Source organism: Ascidiella aspersa, chromosome 8 (assembly GCF_963924565.1).
Source record: "Ascidiella aspersa chromosome 8, kaAscAspe10.2, whole genome shotgun sequence".
Classification (NCBI taxonomy): domain Eukaryota; kingdom Metazoa; phylum Chordata; class Ascidiacea; order Phlebobranchia; family Ascidiidae; genus Ascidiella; species Ascidiella aspersa.
The window spans coordinates 24751600-24775501 of NC_139454.1; the positions used below are offsets into that span (position 1 = coordinate 24751600).

At 36.4% G+C, this 23902-nt stretch overlaps 1 protein-coding gene across 1 annotated transcript; it reads left to right on the plus strand.

The window, feature by feature from the left end:
- The first annotated feature begins 759 nt into the window (after window positions 1-759).
- Window positions 760-20638, plus strand: LOC146137004 (interleukin-1 receptor-like 1). The gene is made up of 16 exons (XM_083395534.1): window positions 760-865; window positions 5235-5374; window positions 6501-6641; window positions 7278-7452; window positions 7934-8073; window positions 8967-9066; window positions 10691-10835; window positions 11785-11853; window positions 12281-12385; window positions 13546-13688; window positions 14572-14670; window positions 15024-15173; window positions 16585-16694; window positions 17197-17331; window positions 18086-18215; window positions 18955-20638. Exons 1-16 carry the CDS (start codon window positions 784-786, stop codon window positions 19020-19022), a joined length of 1932 nt encoding a protein of 643 aa, XP_083251660.1. The 5' UTR covers window positions 760-783; the 3' UTR covers window positions 19023-20638.
- Window positions 20639-23902: the final 3264 nt, after the last annotated feature.

Sequence of the window (23902 nt, forward strand, 5' to 3'; positions counted from 1 at the left end):
TAACCACAGACGAACTTTCAATTTTTTACCACAAACCTCTTCTATTAGTATTAATAATGGGGCCGTGAAATTATTGCCACGTGCTCTGGAGATTTAAATTTACCACACTGTGTTAAATTAGGGTTGTCATTTTTTATAACGCACAATCCCGGACAAACAGAATTATTGTTTTGGGGCACCATCGTGCAAATGATGTTTCGCACATTACTAGATAACAGTGACGGGCAATTATTTTTGATTAGGGCCCGCATTTAGCGTTTTTTTCTGACGCAGATTCCAACACTGAATTCCCGAACGTGTCAGTGAAAATCCTGACAACCCTATGTTAACAGCAAAAAACTCTAGCAAAGCTTGCAATTCAGGTACGACACATTTAACAGATCTTAAAAGATTTATATATATTTCGCCAACAAAGGCATCGTTAGCATATCTCATTCAAATAGATTCCATTGGTGTTACCAATCAAGGATAAAGGTCGATATTTATCTTGCAAGAATCAAGGTGATTTCTATTATCACACATTCAGTGCAACAATCCTATATTAAATATTGAATTAGATTTGAAATGCGGCTCGCGAACTAAAAAGTTTGTCCACCATAGTTATATGTATTTATTAAAAGACTGGATCACAAGGCGGTTCAACTATACTGAAGATAAAGGGGGCGACACTGGTTCTCTGGAGAGAAAAAAGAAAATTCTCCAAGCTAAGAGAGTTATAAAGGTCGCTCGCGTCAACACTTCTAGCAAAACGGGTGACAACAAGGCGGCTGGCAGCAAAGCAACATGGAGTTTTTTCGACGATTTCTTGCGGCGTTTATTGCCTTGTGTGCCGCGCGGCATTGCACATTTGCACAGGTGGAAACAGGTAAGTTGTTGTTTTTTATTTGTCTTGATTCCAAAATAAATCTTGTCATATTTCGCTTGTAGGGTTTTGTAAGCATTACAAATAAACTAAAGGCAATTGCTGGTAAAATAGTATATTATAATTGTTTATGTTGGTGTCTATGCCTGTTCCAACACTGCAATTTTCTGACCTTTGTCCTTATCATATAATATCCATGGGAGGTTATAAGATCTAAAACAGCTTACCTTGGTTTATGATAAATAATACAAATGTTTGTCAAGGTATCTTAACAATTTGACGTAACAGTTTGTACTTTCTGTCATTTAGATTTTAAGTCGTAATAGTAAAACTCTCGCATAAAGCGTTACGCTTGGTGAAACATATTTATATTTTAAACAAAATGTAAAAAAAGTGTTCAAGCCACAACAAAGACGCTTTCATTATTTATAGCTGTAGCTGGTGATTTGCGTATATCGCCATTTTTTAATATGGTTAAATACGACAAGCAAAACGCTAGGAAAAATGTTGTCTTCCAGATGTATATAAATATGAAATAAGCTATTGCTGCCAGGCATAATGTATAACAGAGTGTTGCTCTTCCAGCAGTATATATAATAGCTCTGTATAGCACGTCGAAACGTCGATCTATTATATATACTGCTGGAAGAGCAACACTCCGTTATGTATATTAATATATTTAATCCATTGCATGTTTTCATGGCAAATTTTCGCTGCATTTCTTACGATCTGACAGCAATATGTTAATAGTTTGTTGTTCAGGCTACAGCCGCTGAACGAAACAGAAAGCCTATAACTCCATGGCGCGGTCTCATATTCGCTGGCTGCGGGATGTTGCCGCTTAAAGGCAGGCGGCCGCGCACCACGGTTGTTATTCTTTTCGCACTTGGCTTGCGCAAATAAACTATTCGGGCGTCCATTGCGAAATTGACCGCAATTATTCGGGCTCTGTATATACAGTAGGATGTGTCGTAATGCGAAATGGCAAGGTTAGCGAATTCTGTCTTCAAAAATCGGAATCAGATTATAAAAGATGCATCAATATGTCGGATCGCTGCCTTTATTTTCAAAATATATGATTACAGATTAATTCGTTCGAAATAAAAATATATAATAATCGTTCCATAATAATAGGTTATTATTGGAAAATTTAAATGAGCGTTTTATTCATATTTGAAATACAACTTAAAAAAACGAATACATTTTTTTCTAATGTAAATTGTGACTTAAAAGCGTATAGTTTTCAAAGTGTGCGGCGTTACTCCCTGATGCGCCTTTTTAATTTCCTGAAGGCGTCGCAGGAAAAAAAGTCGATTTTTTATAAACTCGATTTCGTTCTTGAAATGATTTAAATAACTACATCAACTGAATGTGCTATTCTAAATTAAACAAAAAATCAATTTAATTGGGTGTAAAACTAATTGTCAAATGAAATTTCCATCTATTGGTGCTTCGCAAGTCGAACAATTGTCGTTACAAAATAAAAAGTTTGAGAACGACTTGCCTTAACATAGCCCTTTTAAATAAGTTTGCACCTTAAACGAAATAATGTTAAAATTTGCGGAAAAAAAATTGGTTTGACGTTTTGTGCTGTTGAAACAAAATGTTGGAGAAATGCAAAATTTAGGAAAATGAATTGTTGCGAATGATTTTTTAGCGAGATTGCGAAAGTTTCAAATTGGTAGGATTTTCATTTTTTTAATTCGCTGATCTGATTGCATTTTGCTTAAATTAACACAATCCTTCTGCAATTTGGGTAAAGAAATACTTTTTCGACGATAGTTTTCTCGTAATTTGATATCAGGTCGAAATTAAATAAAGCATCGTACAAAGTCTTGGCTAAAAACTCGCGAAAAAAAAAGGCCAAACGCGCAAATTTTAACGTCGGACCACTTCAAATTACACGAGTTCTTGAGATTCGAAAGGGATAAGCAGAAAAGAGCGCAGAGGCGGATCTAAATTTATCGTAATGGAAGAACTAGAAACACGTAATCAAATCCCCGAATCCCAAGCGTTTACGACTTTTCCAAAACTGCCGAAGGGCAAAAGCTGTAGCAAAGGCTTGAGACCTCGATGTTCGATGTTTTGTTCTCACACTTACACGCGGTAATTTTACCTTTTATGACCGCGTATAGCGCCTTTGACGTTTACTGTCGCTTCGTACAACCTTTTGTTAAAATACAACATTTTGCTGAGCTTTATTTGAGCATAACATTGAAGTCAGATAATGTGATAAAAATACTTTCTCCAGCGCTGTAATCGCAACTCCATAATAACACTAAAGGGCTGCTTATGTACCACTTTAGTTGTGTGGGAACCTCAGTTTTGAAATCACTATTAACAACTTTGACACAACCACAGTCAATTTTTTAATTGATTCAATTCAAGGATGTTGAGCAACCTGAAAAGAGATTTAATAGTGGTTTAACATAACATTACTTGAAAAGCCATGCATTTACTAAATGACCAGGAATGCTGACTTTTTTAGATTTGTTATTGATTGTACCTGTAATTATGAGCAACCCAGTAAACTATTTAGATTATGATTTTCATATGTCCGCGATGCTATCGGGGAAAATGGTGCGACCTTGATTTCCCCGTGCGTGTTTTCTGGCTCTTTGCGGTTCAAATATACAGTTTAAGGACTAAAGAAGGTTATTGTTGTCAACTTGTTGATATACGCCACACGGTTAAATCCCGACCTTCGCGATTTTGAGATAAAATCCTCCCAAAATAAACGCGCTCGCCATTCCCACAGTTTCGCCTCCACGCGTTTCAAAACATCGCGTTTCGACCCAAAACGTTTGCGGCCTTCGCTCACAAAAGTCGAAGGTGAATTCCGAGCCTGCATAAATAGCGGCGCCGTTGGTCGTCACAATGCACGAACGCCGAGCTGAACATTCGACACCGGCCAATTTCGAAAGCGGATTGCAGCAAAGGAAAGACGGCTTCCTTGATAGCCAATCGGCTCCTGCTATAGGGAGAGAAAAATTTAAACGGCCTTGGATAATTCTCAAGTTTACAAACTAAGCTGCAGTTCAGAAATAAAACCGAATTTAGGACAACATCAACGTAGGAATAAAACACACTTTGGAATGAGACCAAAATAAGAACAACATCAAGGTCGTAATAAAACACACTTTGGAATAAGACCAAAACAGGACTAACACCTGATAGTCGTAGTACAGCCTAATTTGGAATACGTCCTTAACCTGTAGGAATGAGAACTAAAGCGCCAGAATCAGGCCTATGCTACAACTTTTTAACTAACCCTAACCCCCAACCCAAAGTACGTCACCAGCTCCCCTAATAATTTCAACACTAACTGATTTTCTATCCCCATCCATTACCCACCACCAAATTTAAATAGGGCTAAACAATCCGGTGCCAAAACAGCGGTGTTTAAACTAGGGCGCCCAAACGTGGGCACCAAAACGGCCGATGTCAGACCGCCGAGAAATCTAAAGTTTACAACCAAAGTAAAAAATCAAACCTTTGTATGTTTAATCACATTGCGCAGTATAGCGACTCCTTACTAACAGGAATGGTATACAGCGAGATTCATTCACTTTACAACGTTTTCCGTGTGGTCATTGGCCCTATTGTTTATAAATACTCAACTAATACTCCCAATATGAGTTGACACACTATGGCCGCGCCTTGTACAACGTTGACTGTTGTTTCGAGGGTGAAAGCTTGCAAAAAATATAATGTTGAACAAAGCTTGCTATAACCGAGTTTACAGTATTTTAGAAGCGTATGTCCAGACAAAAATAATATTTACTTTGCTGCTGCATATCCGCAGTTGTTTTTATGCACATTTTCAAAGATACCAGCAAAACTAAAGGACTGGTTTGCTCAGGCAAGCTCAATGGCGTATATTTATGCCAGGATCTCAGTGTTTCTCTGTCACTATGAAGGTGTGCGCAAAGGTATAAATGTAAAATTCCTCCGATAATTCAATAAACTCCATGTCAAAAATGTATGTTTAAGGTAACGCAGTCGTCGATTTACGCTGATAGCTAGCTAGGGCAATCTTTTCTGGGAGAAGATAGTCGTATGCGACCATAGAGCCCTCGTTTCATGATCGAATGTTTGCAGAAATGTTCTGTACGTCGTCCCTAAAATGTATCACCGCCCTCCAGGCCGAATCTTCCGTGAACAGAGTTGTTGAATAGTCGGAAAAATACACCTGTTGACAAGATTCCAATACCTGATATTTTTAAATCGCGTCAAGTCATTTAAAAACATTGACTTAAGTCATTACAACACTGGTATCTAACTATATACCTTGACCTTAAACATAGCTGTGACAAAATCGTTAACAAACGTCGCAACTAAACAAAAAATGGCGTTTCATTCATTTTTTTAGTGACCAAGTCGTGTTCTAAGGCTACAACGTCAACACAAAGCGTTATCAGAGGTTGGCCAACCAGCTTCACTTGCTACTCATTGCTGGAGTATTCCATTGACGAGCTTTTCGGAAGCGGCGAACCGCCTTTTGCCCTAACAGTGAGTTCGTTCTGCACCTTGAATGTAAATCGCCGTTTTTCTAATCTGACCGTGTAATCGCCTGCATTAATTTTGTACCAAAGTCGGTTCTCGACATCCGGTAGTGGTGTCGTTACCTGACACTTATTTAGGAAAATAAATTTATTTTAGATTTTGTTTAAAATGTTCTTGTCCAGTTAATGAAATTGAGTCATCAAAGCTTCACTGTTCTATTTACGCTTGGTATTTAGTCGCGAACCACCTTGAATCCCAATCGATGCTATATAGCGCTTCCGACGGTCTGTTACAGCAGTTAAAGTCAAGAAAAAGGTTGATTGTTTGAACAAGTAATATGGTCTTACAGCGATATACTTTTGTATTTCAGCAATGTTCAGCATTTCTCACCCTGCATGACCTTTATTTTAAAACATTTCATTTTTCAGGATAGCTTAACTTCCTAGCGTTAAAAATCTTTCAGGCTTAACAACCCTCAAAATATTAAATTCACACCTTTTCAACGATAATGTGTAGAAAATTACTGTTCAACTATACAATCCAAAAATGTATGCCAAGCCTTTATTTATTTTTTTTTTACTTGCTCTTCATTTTTTTTAATTTTTTTTGCTAACTAAAAGAAAGTAAGAGTAAAGTAAAGGTAAAAGGGTAGTGGCTTTGTCCCATTGGCCAAAAAGGAGGCCGGGAATGTCTGAAATGTCAGTAATGGTTCATGTCCTCCTCCGGACAACCATTCCCAAAGGGAGATGGTGCCGCCACAGGGAGGTAGGGCCCGAGTTATAACTGCGCACTGGCAGAAGGTCAACTTTTCGCCTTTTTGTTTTGGTGTAGCTAATAATAACTAGTATCAGTATTAGTAATAATTTTAGTTTTTATACTGGCCAAAAAAGAAAATGATTTTACCGGGGGAAAAAATGCCAGGACACAGACCCCGCAGTCAAGTATAATATTTTTTAATAAGTTTTATGATCGAAGGTTTGTTCTTCCTTCAAATATATACACAGATAATATTAAATTTTTTGGAGTTTAGGTTCGCGTCGGCTTAAGAAAGAAGCTTTTCTGATAGGATAAGGGTGCCAAACCATCATGTTTTTTTTTCAATTTAAAATAACGTTACTTTATCCGTTTATAGTGTCTTGTTTACCTGAACGACAGCCTTGTCCATCAAAACAACTTCACTTTCGTCATTAGCGAAAATGGCGAGGATGTGGTTGGCGAGGAAGCCTACGTTTTGTCAAGCGTCGAAGAAAGCCAAACCTACCAGTTGGTGTTGGTAAGTAAGGGTTAGTTGGAAATGCTCGATATATTTCACAAAAAGCTCTTTGTAATTTCCGTAATGGAGAATAATTCTTTATTTATGTCAGGGTTTCTTAAACCCCTACATTTTTTTTTGGCTTCGCGTGGACCACGATAGACAAGTTTTTATTGCTTATTAAACAATTGCTGAGAATTGGAAGAGCTCCCCAATTTGAAAAGTTTAACGTTTTATTTTGATTCCAAAGTGACGATTTACACTTGCCTTGCCTTGTCAATACTTCACTTGATAAACTGGAGACATGGGCTGTCACTTTATTAGCTATACGTTTTGCTTCGACGTGGCTTGTTCTTGAAACTTGAGGTACTGTGACATGACTTGGACTTGAATTGACTTGAGGTACTGTGACCTGACTTGGACTCGAATTGACTTGACTTGCATTTGAAAGTTAGTTAAAAATAGTTTGACTGGGACTAGAATCATTCAAAATGTCTTGTGTACAACTCTGGTTTTTTTTCATGATTTGCATTGACGTGACGTAAATCATTTTAAAATAATCTTCCCAGGGACTTTTCAAAATAACATATATGAGCATACAACAGTTTGAAATAGCTTGGGTTAGGGTTAATAATGCCTGTTGATGTTCTTGTTTAGGTTTCGGGTTCAGTTTGTAGCACCGGCGACTTGCAGCTGACAGCACTCGATCCCTCGAGTAGCTACGAGTTCAACACGGAGTGCTCAACATTCGCTGCGGAGGCCACGAGAGTCAGGGACGTGGTAAAAACACCGTTTACTTGCGATGAGAATAATCTGCATCTCGATTGCATTGGTAAGACACTGCAGCTTTACATACTGGCAAAATTTACCCTAAAGTCTGTTAGATGTATCTCATAAAATACTTGGGCAACTCGCGACAAGCCGCCATGATTTTGTGAATCTTTCGACTGAATTTTAGTATTGTATTCAAAATATATACAATTTTGTTGTTTTTATTAATATTATAAATCATTAGCAAATAAAACATTGTAAGGTGCTGGTGCTTAACCTTGATAACCGCCAACACACCACTTTCTTATAGTTAAGTTTGCTCGCGCAAATGCAACCAATAGGAAATTTTAACTTCTGTTCATATTTTAGTAAAATAATTGTTCTAATCTTTTAACAATTTTTAAATCTATTTGGGACCCTGCTAACTAAGGATTATGCTTATTGAAACAAGATTTGGTCACCGTAAATATTTCTTTGATGGAATACTGATTAAAACAACCGCTGTTTAGTACAAGATTTGATGCATTGAGTTTTCCGCGCAGTTGGCGGCGATGAACTCGCCTTCGAGAGGTTCAACTTCAATTATGACGTCACCTGGTTTCGCGACTGCGTCGAAATGACGTCACAGCAATATTCCAGGCTGGCCAATGAGGAGGCGGGAAATGTTGTGTCCAAAATTAAGGTGAGGAAAATTTGAAGTGAGTGAATCGGTAAAAAGTTGTCTTTACAATTATACAGTGATCTCGTATTTTTTAAAGAGGCACAGTGTTGTAATGACAAGTAACTCCAGTACATCTAAGTATTTGTGACTTGCCTTGGCTCAATTTGAATAAATAACTTGACACCTTTGGCGGGTAAAGTGAAGTGTTTTTAATATTTTTTTTGTAAAAATAGAACTTTTGCACATAAAACAGGTTGTTGTGTATTGCGTTTTTGTCATTTTTCCAGTAGGTGATCGGCAATGAAAACGTTTGTCAAATTTTAATAGTTTTCAAAAAAGAGTTTATCAAATTTTAATAGTAATAAAAAACTAAACGATGTATTTTTATGTCCATGACTTTACCTGGACGTTTTATTTTTTTTTACTTGACTGTAAATGACTTGTTTCCAACATTGAGGAGACATAATACACCAATGTTTGCAAGTTGAAATATTTCAACTTACGCAACTGAATGCGTTTTTTTTCAAATCGATTTACGTTAACGGCAGACGCATCTAGTGTGAACCAACCTTAACGCGAAGTACCAAATCTTGGTGTCTTTTCCCCATTAATAAAGTTGGTTATTTATATTTTGTGTTCGTTCGGATAATTGGCTTTTACGACAGTAAAAGATTCTGTGATCTTTTATAGAAATATATATCTGCGTCGTTTCAAAGTGGCGCTATTTGTACAAATTGAGTTTAAAATCTCGATAGATGCTTTCTATGAGATTATATCTAGTATCAGAAAAGCGAATACATTAAACTAATTTATTTCACCCTAAAAAAAATAATGTAATTTTTTGTTAACTTTTTTTTCATGACTAAATTTTTTCGGGTTAGACAATTTGCTTATTGCATACGTACACTTTGCAGCTGACAGGAGAATATTCCACCTACGCTGGAAGTTATTCTTGCATGGTGAAGTACAACAACCAAACACGGTTCATAAGACAGCAGACGGTCTGCGTTTCAGGTAGGTTATCGATAAAGTTAATTTATTACAGTCAAGAAGTCCTAATAAATACAAAGAAATTTTATAATATTGTATATATATATCTAAGGGCGTATCTTTATGAAATCCAAAACCATTGGCAACAGGTTTCTGCTTGTCGATCACTGTTCCACTGACGCGTATATTAACAATAAAACTTAAAGTTTAAAATCCAAGAGAAGCCTAGGGCTAGACATTTTTTAAGAATTATGTATTACTTTGCTATGTAATATGTACTTTACTTTACTAACAGGAACTGGCTATGTCAGTTTAGGCGAAATATTTTCTTCAAAAATGTCTGATTCTTTGTTTCACGAGTTTTAAACTTGGGAGTTTTATGTTTAAATATATATATATATATATGGTTAAAATGGGTTGCGAGGACGATTTTAAAGTTAGAACAATACCATTTTTAATGTAAAAACCCTTTATTTGGTGTCATTTTTCTTAGGTATTGGTTGGTTGATTTTCATAGACTACCTCTTTTTGAAATCAGTGTTTGAAGTATATTTTTTGTAACAACACGCTCGTTATTAAGGCGAAACCCAAAAGTTTTCCAGGCAAATGTCTTTAGTTTTATGAAAAACCTAACAAACTAATGTTAGTACACAAACTAACTTGCAATAGCGTGCGATTGTCAAGCGTGATAGTCAGTAAATTGGTTAAGCTTTGTGCCTCCCTTTAACTGATTTTCCAGACTTGCTTGTTTGACGTGCAAGGCCTGGTTTGCGTCAATTCGCACATGGTTTATAATCGGCCGAGCGGAAATAAAAATTGACGAACAACAAGCTTAGTTTGAAGTTGAGCTCGCGTCGAGGCCACATTCCTTTCCCCTGACGTCATAAAAGCTGCTCGAAGCGGCCGCGAAACTAATTGTGATGAAGAGCTATTTAAATAAGCTGTCGGTCGGACGTCGGCCGCTCCACATTAAACATCTTCCTTAAACATTAAACAGAGACGAAGACTGCCTTCTGTGAAAAACGCTTACCTACTTTGACAAAAGGCTTTTCTGATTTTTTAGCTCTAAGCGCGATCGTTTTCGCAAACCGAGGGTCGTAAGTTCGAACCTCACATCAACACAGTTGTTTGCAAATCTATATCTATAAATGTGCCACAGATTCTTCAGAGTTTGGAAGCAGTTTTTCTGTAGTTAAGAGTTCGTAGCGAAGGGCATTCCAACTAGACGCCACCAAGGGCAGTTCCAGGATTGTTTGGTTGGAGGGGGGTGGGCAATCGGAAAACGGCTTTCAAATTGGATGACATCACAAAGTACGTCATTCCGTTACCTGAAAAAGTCCAAAAAAGTTATTCCTGAAAACACTTGCTGCCTTTCTCGAGCGAATTCATACGCGCTATATATTCAACTGAAATCAAGTATTTGTGCGTGATGGTCGAGAAATGCGTATGTTTGGTTTAAATTCGCTAAATTTTATTTTAAAATGATGCATTGGGCACATAACTGGATCCGCCCCTGGTAGAAATGTGGTTGGCCGTTTAATTCAATCGGCCCGCAGCCTGAATTAGTTTATTGTTGGATTTTATGAACCTCAAATAGCATAATCATCTTAATAATTTTACCAGAACGCTTTCCTTAAAAACATTACAGAGCCGGAACCAATCAAGCAGAACCTAATTGCGCCCAACTCCCACACGGTTGACGTCACTCTTGGTGATGACGTCACGCTAGAATGTTCGGGATCTGGAGCGCTCGGCCAAAAGTTCAGCAAAAGGTTCGCGTGGAACAAAACCGAGTGAGTACAAACTGGCGGCGTTTTTGTATTACTTGAGTCCGAGTCAATTTTTAGCTACAAATTTAGGTTCAATTTAATTCATTGATTGCTTGCTGTAATTGCCAGCTCTATAATATAGATCAGTGTTTCTTAATCATGAATGGTTCACCCCAGGGTGAATAAAATTTTTGCAGGGGTGAACCAACCAAAAGGGGTAAATAAGGGTGAAACGTCAGAAATGGATGATAGCTTGCGAAACAACCTAAATCATTTTGTTCTGTTATATATATACGAGATAGTTTTATCATATCATGCGACAAGGGTGAGTGAAATCTGAAGATATAAGCTAGGGGTGAACAAAACTAAAGAAGTTTAAGAAGCACTGGTCTCGACATCAATTGTTTGTTAGGAATAAATCCATTCTTTATGGAGCCAAGCAGTGCCAATAAAGTTTGTGTTCAATAGGTTACCTCTACTTTCCATTTAAGCAGTTTTGCACATGGAAAATCACCATTTGTTTTGAGTCGCTTTTTTGAGCAAGGGTTTGCTCGAATGCAGACTTCGATTTCAATATAAAAACAAGATTTTAAAAATAAGCAAAAATTGTGAATACGTCCCTGGTGCTAAGTTATAGAACAAGTGATTAAATATAACCACCCATTTGGTAGCAAAAAATATTTAAAATTAGTCTCTCATGCAGGATGTGGACTCTATTTAAATTTTACTGTTTTATGTTTTTTTTTAGGAATTTATTATGCAGTAAAATACCCATAAAATATAGTTGCTTATATGTGCACTATATTGTAAATTTTATAGTTTTGTTTGTTGTTTCTTTTAGGAATTTATCATGCAACTTTTTACAAGAATTGGTGCTTAGTAAACTAAAATATCAATCGTTGTTAAAATATCATTTTCCAACTTTTTTTTTCTTTAACGTTTTTATAACCGAAAGCGAATTATTTATTTTTAGTACGATCTGCAAGATTAATCAGAAAATCGGAGGGAGCATGGAGAGTTATGAGAAGTACACTTGCATGGAGTGAGTAAAGTTTTAATGTTTGGTTTGAACCAATCCAACTATTTTAAATACACCAATTTGGAGTTTACTATCTAAAGTGTGGTCTTGGGTATAATGGGCTTTGCAGTGTTGCAACAAGTTATTTGGAAATAACTTGAAAAAAACTCCAAAGAAAAGTTATAAAAAATAAGTAAGCAATAACTCAAGTAAAAAAAAAATATAAGCAATAACTCAAGTAAAAATAACAATAACGCAATTTATTGCTCGCAACATGTTTTATTACTGCAAAAAAGACAACTTTAAGTTAAGATATTTAAAAACAAAAGACTCCAGTCAAGTCAAGTAATTTCAAAATATTAACGTAAAATTACCAATAAGTAAATTTTCGATTCAAGTTATTAGAATGCTAAGGCTTAGTTTAATTTCACCGTATATTTTGTTAATGCAGAAATTCATCAGCTCGGGCTGCTTTGCAAGTTTGCGATGAAACGCCGAGATGCGCCGAATTCAACAACTCGATCGGCGAAAAATTTACCATCTCACTTTTAATCAGGTAATTGGCCAAATTCTACTCGCGAGTTATAGGATGAAAAGGCTTATGACGACCAGTTATGCATGTTGGTCCGGTTTAGAGGTGTCCGATGACTGGGATTTGAGGCCAAATCCGATATTAGGTGTGATTATAGTCATCCTATACTGGTGGTGGTTTTGGTGCCGATCCGACATAAATTATTAGAGATTTTTCGGGCAAGGTTTGTGATCTAATGTAGCGTTTCCACCACAGATTTATCAGAACACTGTAGGTTCACGGTAGACAAAGAGCGGCCCAAATAAATAACAAAAGATTCATTCTTTTATTTGCATATGTTTCGGCAAGTGCTTATGCAATCTTCATAGACGCTCGGGCGTTTTAGAAAGCTTTAAAAACAGAAAAAAAAGCGAAGTAACGGTGATAAGGACTACATCGGAAAAGTACACCTGTAGGTTTATAACTGGAAGTAGCTCCTAAACGCCAAATTTGGCGTAATAATTTGGAAAAATCTGCCATTTAAAATCTTAATTTTATCTGTTTTGCTTGTTTGACCATGATAATGACGTCATTTTCAATCGAATCACGATAATTTGATTCCAAAATATCGGGTCTCGGAATGAAATGAAGCGTCGGACATCCTGATAACGAGTATCTATATGTGTTGTGATAACCATGCTATCAAGGATTTTGTTTCTCAAACTGGCGCCTTTGTAGTGGGAAAACGTTCTTGAACAGTGTTTTGCGCCACTGCTTGTTTATTTATCATTGTGCAGCTTATTTATTTTTTTAGGCTTTGCAGGAGTTAACCGCAGATTTAACATCCAAATAGCATTTCAAACGTTCAGATTTGACTCCCAATAGCATTTCAAACTAGAACCACCACGTTTTTTATGAAACATGTATATTTTTCAAATTGCTCAGGTTTGCTAAAAGTAAACCGTCATGACAAATAGGCAAACGATAACGACAAATATGTTGGAAATGAAAGGATATAAACACCTTTAGCTTTTGCCACTTATTTAAGGTTGGTCTCGTAATCTTTTATTTTTACAGTCACTTATTAACCCGGCGCTTGTTAAACAATATTTTTAAGATAGAAATGTGTTATTAGGAAAGCGTCATCCCTAACTAGGAAAAAATCGTACACAGAATGAAAACCTTAAAAACACTTTTTCTTGTAGAAACGTGAGTGAATCGGACCTGGGCGAGTACGATTGTATCGTGACCAACCAGATCTCGCAAGCCTCTGGAAGGCTTTTGCTTGTGGAGAAGCAGGTTCCACCACCGAGTACCGCACTTGAACTTGTGATTGCATCAGTTGCAGGTAAACCGGGCAGCTGGGTTCTAAACAAGTCATTTGCAAATTACCTTTGCCTATTAAGTATGTTTTAAAAACAACAATTCAAGTCCAAATCCAATTCATCTGTTGCACAAGTGAAGTCCTCGATTCATTTTAGAGCAAGTAATCTTCCAGTTAAATGACTGATTTAAAACTTAAACGATAAACCTTTAAATTGGTAAACTCGTCCAAACATGAGCAATAAATGTACTAAAAATTATACATAAAAAAAACACACTTTGTATAGCTCTAATAGTCCACGTGCAAAAATTGAGATAAAAAGCTCAATTGCATAGAAAAAGGTTAAATGAAGCATTTAATTTAGACCAAGTCACTCAATGACTTGAGTCGAATCAAGTTATTTGTCCTAAAGATGTCAGTCAAGCAAAGTCATTTAAAAGCAGTGACTTAAGTCATTACAACACTGCCAAATTGCGCTGATGTATATAACATTGTCGATTTTTGGAAAACTTGGTTTTTCTTTTGTCGAAACTATTGTTTAAAAGTAAGTTTTTTCAACCCACCAGCTCTCTTTAACTTTCCGAAACATTACTCAGAAACGTTATCCAAATAATAAAGATTTGCGTAAAAGACAGACAAATTTTACAGAATTTAAAGTGCACCTTGCTTTATTCCATTCAAGTGTGTGCAACTATTTAGTATACAAAGAGATTTTCAGTCTGGAAAATTTGAACAAAGGCCCCTTTTGTGTTCAATAATTCAAACAAAAATGTCCTTACGTTTTTAGCCCGTTCGACGACGTTTTAATGTTGATTGGTTTCTGAGTAACGATATGATTTAAGTGAACATTTTTATACATTACACAAGAATTGCTGTGCTGTGCTATTATTAAGGTTTTTATTTCAAGGTGTTGTGCTTCTCCTGGTTTGTGGATTTTTGGTCGCTCGCTGTTTTTGGATTGACATTCTGCTTTTAAGGAAGAAATGGCGCAAAAGTTATTGTAAAGGTATTTCAAACTGGTATTTGGTAAACAATTTAACGTTTGTCATGCCTTATACACAGGTTCAAATTAACCCCTTCTGGTGGCATAAGCCATTATTAGATATTGGTGCCCAATGTAGATCTAAAGATCTAAAATATAAATATAAAAAGATAAACAAAAAACAGCAGATGACCTCATAAATTTATTTTTCGGTACATAATTTTGATGATATAAATTATAAATATATTATAAAATAAATTCATTATTCATTTTTATAATAATATTGGTGAGCTAATAGTGACTTAATGTCGTTACAACATTGCTTTTGTTTGCCTAAAAAAAAATGCTGTAAAAACTTTATTCGTTTGTTTTATCAGAAAAACGCAATTACGCTGCCTTCCTCACGTATTCATTCGGGCGTGACGACGCCTCCAGTGACGACACAAAGGAGTTTTTGCACAGCCTCCACAACTGGTTCGACGACAAATGCTACCGGGTGTATGACGAGCATTGCAGGGTAGCAGGAGGTACGTCACAATTAGCCTTTGTTTGATCAGCTTTGAAAGATGCAACCGCTCGAATATGAGCAACATATACAGAGTGGGCCAAAAGTAGGCTTACAGTTATAAAGATTTCAGTAACACAACACCTTTCCCGAAAACAATTGAATTTCGGGGGGCCGGACTCTCTCCATGCGAGCCGATATGTTCCTTCTATTCTTTGCCGCCGCCGCGTATAGGTCGATTGTTTATTGTGCATGCAGCACGCTCTAAACTAGGGGTGGGCAAATCTAACAAAAAACATGCCTGCAAGCCGCAGTTTGCACACCCCTGCTCTATACAGAGTGGGCCGAAAGTAGACTTACAGTTATAAAAAAGTAGGGTTTGGGTCTAAAAGTAAATCTATTGTTTTTGGGTTCTTCTCATACACCTTGTTCTTACAACATCCCCCCAAAAAAGAAATCCATTGGTGTCAGGTCAGGTGAGCGTGGTGGCCATTCAATGCTACCTCTTCTTCCTAGCCAACGCTGTGGAATAACTGTAAGCCTAATTTTAGCCCACTCTGTAGTTTGATAAAGGCAGTATGGGTTTATGTGGGCGGACCTAGGTATTAAAATTGAAACTATAAGGTGTCTGATCCAGTTTTGTTCGAGACTGATGGCCGATGCTATCAATAAAAACCACTACCATTCAAGCTGATATCAAATGACGTCATTATTATGCTCAAGCAAGCAAAAGGATAAAGTTTAGACGGTTAGAGGTAATTTTCCCCGAATATTACATCAAAATTTGCCTAAGCTTTATAAAGTTCTAGTAGATCCAGTTGTTAATCTACTATTTTTTTAATAAACTTACCTTTCAATGTAATATTTGCTGCGTTGGGGTGCAATTACGTTTTACCTAACCCCAAACTTTCCGATTTTAGTATGACCTCCACCAACAAATTCATCCTTAACCCAATCTGTATCTTCTTATCCCTAAACAAGGATGGACGGTCCAAATCAAGTTGGTGTCCGACGTCCGTCCAATGCCCAATCCTTTAGTAATTTGGGGTTTTACAGGTTTATGACTTATTTAGATCTCAACCTAATAATACAACCACGCTACAATCAACCTTTAATTAAGACGCATAACACATAATAAAACCACAATAAATAAAACTATAATTGACTTTTTCACCTATCGTATGCAATTTTAACAGGACTTTCTTTGATACAATTCTTAGTAAATGTTCCTTATAAGATCCCGTGATTCAAATCCTGTTTCTTGAATTAGGCTTAACAAATTATAATAAGGTCGTTCAAGAAAGTACTCAGAATGAATTAAGTGTTCTTTATAAGATCCCGTGATTCCTAATGATGTCGCTCCTTTTTCGTTATATTGCCTCGCTACTTATAGTTTTAACGTCAGGTGCAAAAGGAGCTACGATTGTTTGCAGGGTTTCGGTGCGGTGAAGTGAAGCGTGCAGTGGCGGAAAGTCATCGCACAGTAATCGTCGTAACTCCAAATTTTCTCAAAAGTGATGAGAAAATCTTCGACACACACTCTGTGAGTTTCTTTTGCAGTTGTCAAACTCGTCAGTTATTTTATGCGTTAAATATTTGTCAAAGACCGATTTTTTTTACGTGGTCTCTACACGTCCGTTTAATTTTTTTAGTCACAAGACATTGACCAGTCAGAATAAATCTACCCGCTTAGGCGAAATTTTAAAAGGGCTTTACTAAAGTATTTAAAAAGCTAGGAATTTCGAGTTAAAAATGACTTTCTGTGCGTTTATGTTTTCAGCAATGCCTATAAACCGCAACGAAAGACCAAAATATTGTTACATCGCTTTGCAATACACGTATCACATTTGCACTTTAAATATCAGAAATTTCAAATTAATGAGGTAAAATATAAAACTGGGCTAATCTAGAAGAACAGTTAATTAAGTTATTTTCCAAAATAATATTTTCAGACTCAAAAAGCGGCTCTGTATTCATTTAAACTGTATATAGACAATGCTGGCACAGCAAGGTTTAACCCAGCAACTTTCTAACTTCGCTTTCAGGGAATTCTGAGCGCAGTTGAAGAGGGTACGCGGCTGATCTTTTTGGTGACACCGTCTGCCAGAAATCTGATGCAAAAGGAGGCTGAAAGTAAACAAGAAACCTTGGTTTCTCTTAAGATGGCCATGAGGCAAAAGGTATACTACAAAATCTTTTTGTACGTTTAAGCTGCTTCAATTTCAACAACGGTGTCCTCATAAGTTCAAAGACTAAATAAAGTAAATTTAAGAAGTACTAACAATATTTTAGGAACTGTAAACTTTCTGGTTTTAATTTGTATGCTCTTGGGTTTTTTCAAGCTTAAAATTAACTTTATTTTTTAAATAATCGGTGAAATATATTTTCGTTTTTTGACTTTTTTCAAAACGATATTTGTTTGTAAAGGTTGTACTACGCGTAGAAATACTCTGGAACTGTCTGCACATTTATCCTCATCGTTTTTACCGCAAGAAACTTGCGTTACTAGGTCGTGGGTTCGAACCTCACTGCAGGAGAAGTTACTGTATTGACTTGTTTCGATATAAAAAGCTATGACGAAATCCGAGCTGTGACCTCTTCCCAAAACTTGGCAACATGTTTTTTTTTTCAATGAAACGAGTGGTATAAGGCAGAGTTAGATCTTTTACAGTAATTCAATTAAATTACAATTACAATTACTCCCTTAAATGTTTCAATTAGCTTACAGTTACAATTAAATCAAAAACTGTAATTAATTACATCAATTACAATTTTCGGCATTAAAACTTCAATTTTCTCAATATTAATGTATTAAGCCAAAATTTTTAGCCAATTACAAATTACAATTGATCCGACTCGGGTATACGGTTTCTGTTTTCTGTTCTTGCAAAACTACATTGGTTCGATTAAATTTTACCAATTTTGTTGTTACAGCGCAACAGCGTCATCTACTGGCAAGGCATGAGTCGAAAGACGAGGTTTTTCAAGAAGCTAGATGTCGCTATGCCCAAGCTCCGTCCCGAGTCCTACACCATCAAAAACCCATCGGCCTTGTCGGATAAAAGTAAGTATGTGACGTCAGCACAAATGACGTGTACATACGTGTATACCACGAAGATAATACTGATGTAACCGGAATCTAAAAACAATTTATTGTTATAACATGGGCAACTATAACTTTGCAACTCTTCTGATAATGCCCTTCCTGATCGTCACTGTTAACATTAACAGTGAGTTTGCTAAAGCTCATTTTGATATAAGTGCTTTATTTCTTATTCAATTGTGTAAGCATTCTATTACTTGCGGTCAAAGGTCACTGAGCACATGGTGCCTTGACATTGTAGTTGTCCTTACGACAGTTGGTGTTACTACCTTGTAGAGGTAGGAGCTCAAATAGTTAGTTACTTGTAAGTGTTTGACGATTATTTTTAACTTAGACTGATGCTGTTTTTGTTATAATAACATTGTTTTGTACTCATTCGAATTAAGATATGAATCCACGTGTGTAAGTTTTTGTGTTTATTAATAAATTCCTGTACACTGATAAAGACTTCAGTATCGGTTCGGATCCATTAGTTTTCAGTTAAGTTTGCTTGTAATATCGTTGCTAAAGTTAAAATCCTTTGGCAACGTGAATCTTGTTTGTAAGTAAGTAAGGTTTATAACAAATAAGCAACCGTCGAACGAAAAAAATTAAAATACATCCTTAACATTGCCGGCACAGCGAGGAGCCAAAAAAGATCTTCAAGTCAGCTGTACAGTTAGAATTTTAGGCATAATAATGATTTTATGTTTTTTTGTAGGTAAACGCCACTCCGAAGTTCCGTACCAGGGACCCGTGAAAACCGTGAGTGTATCCAACATTGTGTGACGTCACTCTTCTAACATTTGTGTGACGTCATTGCTGTGTTTCCGTACGCTTGTGGCTGCCAAGCATTGAAGTTAATTGAGATTTGTGTATTTTCTTTTCTTGAAATTTTTTTTTCATTTTTTGTATTAGCCTTCTTTACTTGTTATAAGTTCCATTGAATTGCCCCTTTTTCTTGTACTTTAAAACAGTGTTTCTCAAACCAAGAATGGCCGTTCAATTTAATTAAGTCGCCGACTGTAGTTCGCATAAATTTATTAAGATTGGTTTTAAACAAGATTTCTTCTTGACGTGAAAAATGCGGAACAATACAAGGTCATCAAACTCAAGATTATTAATTCATTTTTTTACCGCACAGAAGATGGCTCTTTTATCTAATATTTCGGCCACCCTTTTTCTATTAAAGATTATAAACAGATCCGTGTTTAGTGTTCCTAAAATTAGTAAAGCTATTGTCTTATTAGGGCTTTGTTCACGCCGAGCTGATGGAAAATTACATATGGCCCCTGAACTTCGTAGTTAAACGTATACGCTTACTATTTGGGTCGCCGCGAAAAAAGCTTTACAGATGATATGCGACGAATAGGAAATACCTAACGCTTTATTTTTCTAATAAATCGCTTTTATAAATGGCCTTATTCGCCAAGTTGTACAGAAAATATTTTGCATATTGATCGATATTCTTGTGTTAAGAAAAAATAGCTCAACATCATCGGCAAATCAAAATATCTTACATTTGTCATATAGGCATATAAACCGTGGCCACATTATATACCTAAAAAAACATTCCAAATGTGCCTAATAGAAGTTTTGCTATGTCGTCACGCTCATAACCAAATTGCCCGAGTCATTTATACTGATTTTCAAAGTTTTTGCTTCAGTCACTCCTTGTTACCACCACCATCCATAGAAAAAGTGCTAAGGTCATTTTTAGGTCATTTTCTGCGATCTGAACTGTTTAAAGGCATGCAAGGTGGTCGAAAAATGTTTTCAAAATTTGGGCAACAGTGAAGTTATTAGTATGGTACTTCGATTGACAAAAATGGTACTAAAACAACCGCCAAATTGTTTATTGGACCCTTGTCGTAATTTATGTTTTTTTGTAGATCGAAAGCTATATTTCTCTGTAACAGACTCCATTATATGCGGACATACTGCCTACACCAGAATTGCGAAAACTTACGTTGTTTTCATCGCCTTATTTTTTGTTCTATTTGTCGCGTTTGTTTAAATCTGCCTATGCTTTGCGTTTTGAGTTCCACAACTCGTTTGACCAAAGTTATTCGTCGTATGCGCTGTGCTGCCTTTACAAAGATTTGCATTCTACGCTCTTTAACAATAAATCGTTAAACCATTCATTAAACTGCCAGTGGCATTTAGGTGAAAACGAAAACCTTGTCCCCCCATTCCAAACAAATATATAATTATATTTATATTTATATATTTACATGTATATGTATGCAAACATAACATCATAACATCATGATTAAGTAAGTTTACTTTGTAAAAATCATCAGTTTTCTTTAAAGGAAATCATTCCCAATGTTGAATAACCCCTCTTTTGTTTTCACTGTTCTAATTCCTTGAAATTTGATTCCTTAAATATTGGGGTACTTTTCTTTTCTGCTTTAAACTTGTACGCGGTTTACGATAGCGTAAATGTGACAGCGCTTATTACAATCATATGTGAACAATGTTTGTTATGTGACTTGATATGCAAAATTAAAATATCAAAATTAAAAAAAAAAAATATTTTCAGAATTCTAACGAAATCAGTCGTTTCCAACACTGCAATTCATCAAATAGTCTTTAGGAAATGAAAATAAGGCTTGCAAATAGTACATTTCAGTTCAAATTTTAAGCAAGAGGGTTTTAAAATAATTTCATCATTGTAATTCATTTGACTCAAAGAAATAGTTATGTGTTCTTAAATTGACGATTGTTGCCCTCAATACGAGAAAGGCTTTGAGAAATGAAAATAAGGCTTGTAAATAGTACATTTCAGTTCCAATTTTATGCAGAGGGTTTTAAAATAATTTCAGCAATTTATTTGACTTAGTTCTTGAATTGACAAAAAAAAACCTTGCCAAGGAAACTGCTGGAAATTGATTAAAGCCTTCGTTTTTTTCAAGCTACATTACCCACATAGACAGCGTAGACCGCGTTAATCAGATTAGCTTACCCAATCAATAAGAAGCAAATAGTAATAACATTTAAGCCAACACTCTACAGTTGATTGTTCTGTTCATCGACGAAAAACTGGTTTGCGACTAAATTGATTTGAGGTTAATAATTGCGAATATCACTAAAATATCTACTTGAACTAGACCACTGTTCTTAAATTGTGGTACACATACCACTTTAGTCGTAAGCAGAGCTCGGACTCGAGTAAACGCAAAACTAACCGAGTCCCGAGGCGACGTGCGCATGCACAGCACGAAATTGAAAAAACATATTTAATATATTAAATTCCTTACTACACACAACGTTACATTCTGACATTTACGCGCGTTTTGACAAAACAAATATGTTTATATGCGTTTAACTTTATCTATAGTTGTTAATGGTAAGTTTTACATCAGAAAAAACGCGGTTTAACTCCCGATAAACCTTAAAAGCTGGGCTGCAAAGTCGGTTAAAACAACCGAAGTCCGACTCCGGCCAAAAAAACACCCGAGTCCGAGTCCCGAGTCCGGGAAAGTTTAAGATTTTGTCGAGTCCCGAGTCCAGCTCTGACGCTACAGCCTGTATTTTACCCATTTACGCAACTAAATTTTTGTAGATTTGCTGCAATCCACTCATATTGGTGTCATAATTGGTCCACCTGCATTACATGGTTTAAAAATATTTCACAATTGCTATTACACTTTTACAACTTACATTTTGCCGCCTTAACAGTTTTAAAATTAGATACTGCGCATGCGCACGTCGGACTCGGGACTCGGGTAGTTTTACGTGGTCTTACTCGAGTCCCGAGTCCGACTCCGGCAAAACAAACCGACTCCGCCGAGTCCCTAGTTCGACTCCGCAGCCCTGCTTAAAAGTACAGAATATTTACAAAAAACGAACTTCTTTTATTGCCATTAAACCGTGAATCGCCAAACCCCCTTAAATCAATCATTTTTCTTTAGAATTAGGCACTCATGAAAATGAACCCCTAAAAAATAATAAAAAAATGCACCTCCCTAAAATAGATATCTCGCAGCCCCCGTCGCATAAATCCATTTAATGTTTTTAACCCCCACACAAAAAATTAAACCAAACCCCAGCAACTCCACCCCCAGAAAAATATCCTTTAACCTTCGCTGGAAAAATAATCTATGTTAAAAAAAATTGGCTTGATAGCACTCCCGACGAGAAAATAAAACTAAAACAATGGAATCATGAAAAGCTTCAATGGAATTGCATGGTTAGGGTTCGGATTTGGAAAATTGTCAAGGCATTGTGGAGGGCGCGAGCGAATTTGGACAAAACGAAGTCGTTCGGGTTTTTTGGTCAAAAGTGTGATGGTTGACGGTAACAACAATAGCACTAGCAGCGTATATCGCCATTGATTCTTCATACGATGGGTGAAACGGTATTATATGACCTCGCCCCTATATTATTCTCGCGACATTAAATTCAATTACGACGAGGTAATTGCGGCATGTTCGAAAAATAAATTTGTTAAATAGACTTTATGTAGATAATGCGTATACACTGTGTCATATTACTTAACTGTATAGTTTTTATTTATTCAAACTATAGGTTTCTTCCATTCTTTATTGATTTCCGTTAAAAAGTCATACCAAGTATTACATGTTTACCACCGAATTGTGACTTTAACGATCGTTACGTACTGCAACAATAATAAGGGCTTCACAGGATTTAGGTTTAACAACATTTAGTTGCAGATTACGCATTTAAATTTGCGGCGGTCACTTTGCACAATGAACGTCGCACGCTCGGCTTATTTCCCCAGTAAGAATCTCGCAGCACGGTGCCAGTCGCTTCTTCTTGCTTAGCTGAAAAATGCAAGCGAATATGAACGAATTCTATATTTAAGTTTTCTAGCGCTAGATAGGAGTCGATACTTACAGAGAAATAAAACAATAATGTCACACTATTTTAGTTATTTGGCCCCCAAACATAGGCCCCTAGGGGTACAGACTTATAAACCTATTATGTGCACCCACATGCCACTCTACACCAAATCTGAAAACCAAAAAATTTTACGGAGTATAACGTAATAAGAATATCAAAGCCCATACAGAAGCAGGTATCATTTTGAACGTTTCGAATAACTCTTTATTCATTTTCAACATAGAGAGAAGGCACTGATGTGTATTTATAATGCTAAGGCAGACGTCAGATAGAAGGAAACGCTAAGAGATACGGAGTATGCTTTTGTATAAAGCTCCGGACAAAAATCTATCTGAAACAAACCAAAGCAAACCAATAATTACTTTGCGTACAGAGATAGCTCAAGTTAACTTTTGGCCCAAGTTTTAGAGGTAATAGCATGTAATCAAGGTGGCTAGGCGGCTATCACAAAATTGCAAGCCATATCGAGGTAAGTATAAGCGCAACATTAATCCACAGCAAAAAGCATCATTGTACAAATGGGGTCTTGCCCCAGCAGAAGACTGTGACTATGTGAGTGCTGTGCAGAAGAACAAACCGTAGATCACGCCATTGGGGATTGCCTCATACTAAGAGCACCGCATGGAGTGCATGGTGTGAAGACCTTGGACGATCAACCAATATACTGGCTGGCAAACATATGCCCAAAAATCCAGCTCGAAATATTGGAAAATCTTGGCTCACACGAAACAAGAACAAGCAAATAAGCAGTGTCAAGTTTTAGTTCAACTCTTAGATTCAGCTTCAGAGTGTTGAGAAGT